The sequence below is a fragment of the Alosa alosa genome, chromosome 10 (genome assembly GCF_017589495.1).
Source record: "Alosa alosa isolate M-15738 ecotype Scorff River chromosome 10, AALO_Geno_1.1, whole genome shotgun sequence".
NCBI lineage: Eukaryota > Metazoa > Chordata > Actinopteri > Clupeiformes > Clupeidae > Alosa > Alosa alosa.
The window spans coordinates 30,392,397-30,394,896 of record NC_063198.1 but is presented as its reverse complement, the minus strand read 5'-3'; the positions used below and the strand labels follow the sequence as shown (position 1 = coordinate 30,394,896).

At 43.7% G+C, this 2,500-nt stretch overlaps 1 protein-coding gene across 1 annotated transcript in view; it reads right to left on the bottom strand.

Annotated features, from left to right (window-relative positions):
- The window catches only part of srgap2 (SLIT-ROBO Rho GTPase activating protein 2), a 135,541-nt gene that overhangs the window by 29,031 nt on the left and 104,010 nt on the right, over positions 1-2,500 (bottom strand). The window contains 1 exon segment of the mRNA XM_048255521.1: positions 530-631. Coding sequence (XP_048111478.1) covers positions 530-631 — 102 coding nt within the window.

Below are 2,500 nucleotides of genomic sequence, written 5' to 3'. Positions count from 1 at the left end.
TTATAAATATGGTCAGTACACACTACACTAAATGAGGAATTTCACTTTCATATTTCTAGATACAGCTCAAATATACACCCTAGTCTTCTTTGAGAATACATAAAGTGTGAAATTATGCAGCATACGTATGCATAACACATACATATATGTTTGTGTGTGTGTATGAGCATGTGTGTGTGTGTGTGTGTATGATTGTGTGTGTATGAGTGTGTGTGTGTGTGTGTGTGTATGAGCATGTGTCTGTGTGTGTGTGAATGTGTGTGTGTGAATATGAGTGTGTGTGTGTGTGTATGATTGTGTGTGTATGAGTATGTGTGTGTGTGTGTGTGTGTATGAGCGTGTGTGTGTGTGTGTATGAATGTGTGTGTGTGTGTGTATGAATGTGTGTGTGTGTATGAGCGTGTGTGTGTGTGTGTGTGTGAATATGAATATGTGTGTGTGTGTGTGTGTGTGTGTGGTGTGTGTGTGTGTGTGTGTGTGTGTGTGTGTGTGTGTGTGTGTGTGTGTGTGTGTGTGTGTGTGTGTTGACCTCCTCGTTCTCGATGCGCAGTGTGGATAGGCGAGACTGAAGCTGCTGACATCTCTGCAACAACTCCACCTGCACAGGCTGCTGAGCACAGAGCTGATCCATCTGAGAGAGAGAGAGAGAGAGAGAGAGAGGGAGGGAGAGAGAGGGAGAGAGAGGGGTTTAATATCCGTCTATTGAACCATAATTTAGATCAACGATCTAAAAAGGCCCAACTTCACCCATAGCACCCATCGTGTACACACACACACACACACAAAAACACACACACACACACACAGACATAGACACACACACAGACACAGCATTACCGCTATTATCATCAATAGGTAAATGTGCCGATGTTAGCTCAGCTACAGCTCTCTCTCTCTCTCAGACACACACAAACTCTCTATCAAACCCATACACTCTCTGTCTCTCACACACACACACACACACACACACACACACACACACACACACACGCCGAGCTACCACTATGCTCATCCACACACCAATAAGGACTGTTTACTTCTATCCATTTCCATGCAACTAAAATGTAGTTCTTCAGTGATGTCATTGGCACTTAATCCAGTGAATTTACTGAATATATATCAATTCTATGAATTTACAAGTTTTGCACTGAATTCTGTTCTTATTTTAAGTTCTTATTTAGTTTATTGAACCTTAAAATAATGTTTCCAAAATCGTTTCAGTGGTTCATCAACTCGTAACAGGGTGAACGGCACTTCTACATTCCGCTCAAGGGCCCTCTATCGGCCATATAACCGATCTATGTAAGTTTGTCGGATCGGTAGCTGGATTCAGAAGTCTGGCTGGCATGAGACATAAGAAACTACAAATTTGATTTTACCCGATGTCGCAATATATCAGATTACAAATCATGCTATATTCTACCTTGTCTGTGGACATTGTTATTTGCAAAGCTGGTGCTGGATAAACAAATAGTGCGTTTGACAGAGGAAAAGTTCTTTGGTGTTGCTTTAACTGCCACGACAGCCTGATTGACCGTAAGTCATTGTGTGGTTTGCGTGTGAAAAGATGACATAAATGCACCCTGTATTCTCTGTGTGTTTGTGTTTTAACCAGCACAATGGGTGCAACGACACTGCTCCCAATTCTATTAAAAAACAACCTGCTGAGCACTCACGAGCAGGTGAAAAGCATGTTGATGCTCGCTGCCAACACACAGCATCACACTGCTGGTGTGTGTGTGTGTGTGTGTGTGTGTGTGTGTGTGTGTGTGATGTATTGGGCATGGTCCCGCACACACTGCTCTGGCAGTAACTGCGGCTTTTGTTACTGTGGTCGACCAAGTTTGTTGTTTTTCTCACACACACACACGGTGCTGAGAGCGTAGAGGGCTCCAGATGCGGTGCTTCTGCTGTGAGGGAGGCAATGAGGCGAACAGACACAGGAATGTTGCAGCGCTTCAGCAGGCCCTCTGCAGCCAGATACACACTCACACACACACACACGTTCATGTTCATGCACACACACACACACACACGTTCATGCACACACACACACACACACACACACACTGTGCACCGTTCATACACACACACACACACACACACACACACACACACACACACACACACACACACACACACGTGCATATGTATTTATGCACACATGCACATACACACACACACACGCACCCATACATATATACATTTATGCGCACACACACACACACACACACACACATACATACACAAGCGGCCAAGGCATCTACACAGGTAGAGCGATAAGGATATACTCCAGTGTTTCCCACAGAATTGAATTCCATTTGTGGTGGTTGTTTTGCAGAATTAACTTGAATAAAACAGTTTTTAACAAATTAGCACAGCGTGGTTATGATGATAACCAGATTTAAGCACAATGTAGTACAACCTGGAAAATCATTGTGTGGTGGTCAATGTTGATATTGTGGTGGGCCGCCACAAATAAGTCAATGTATGGGAAACA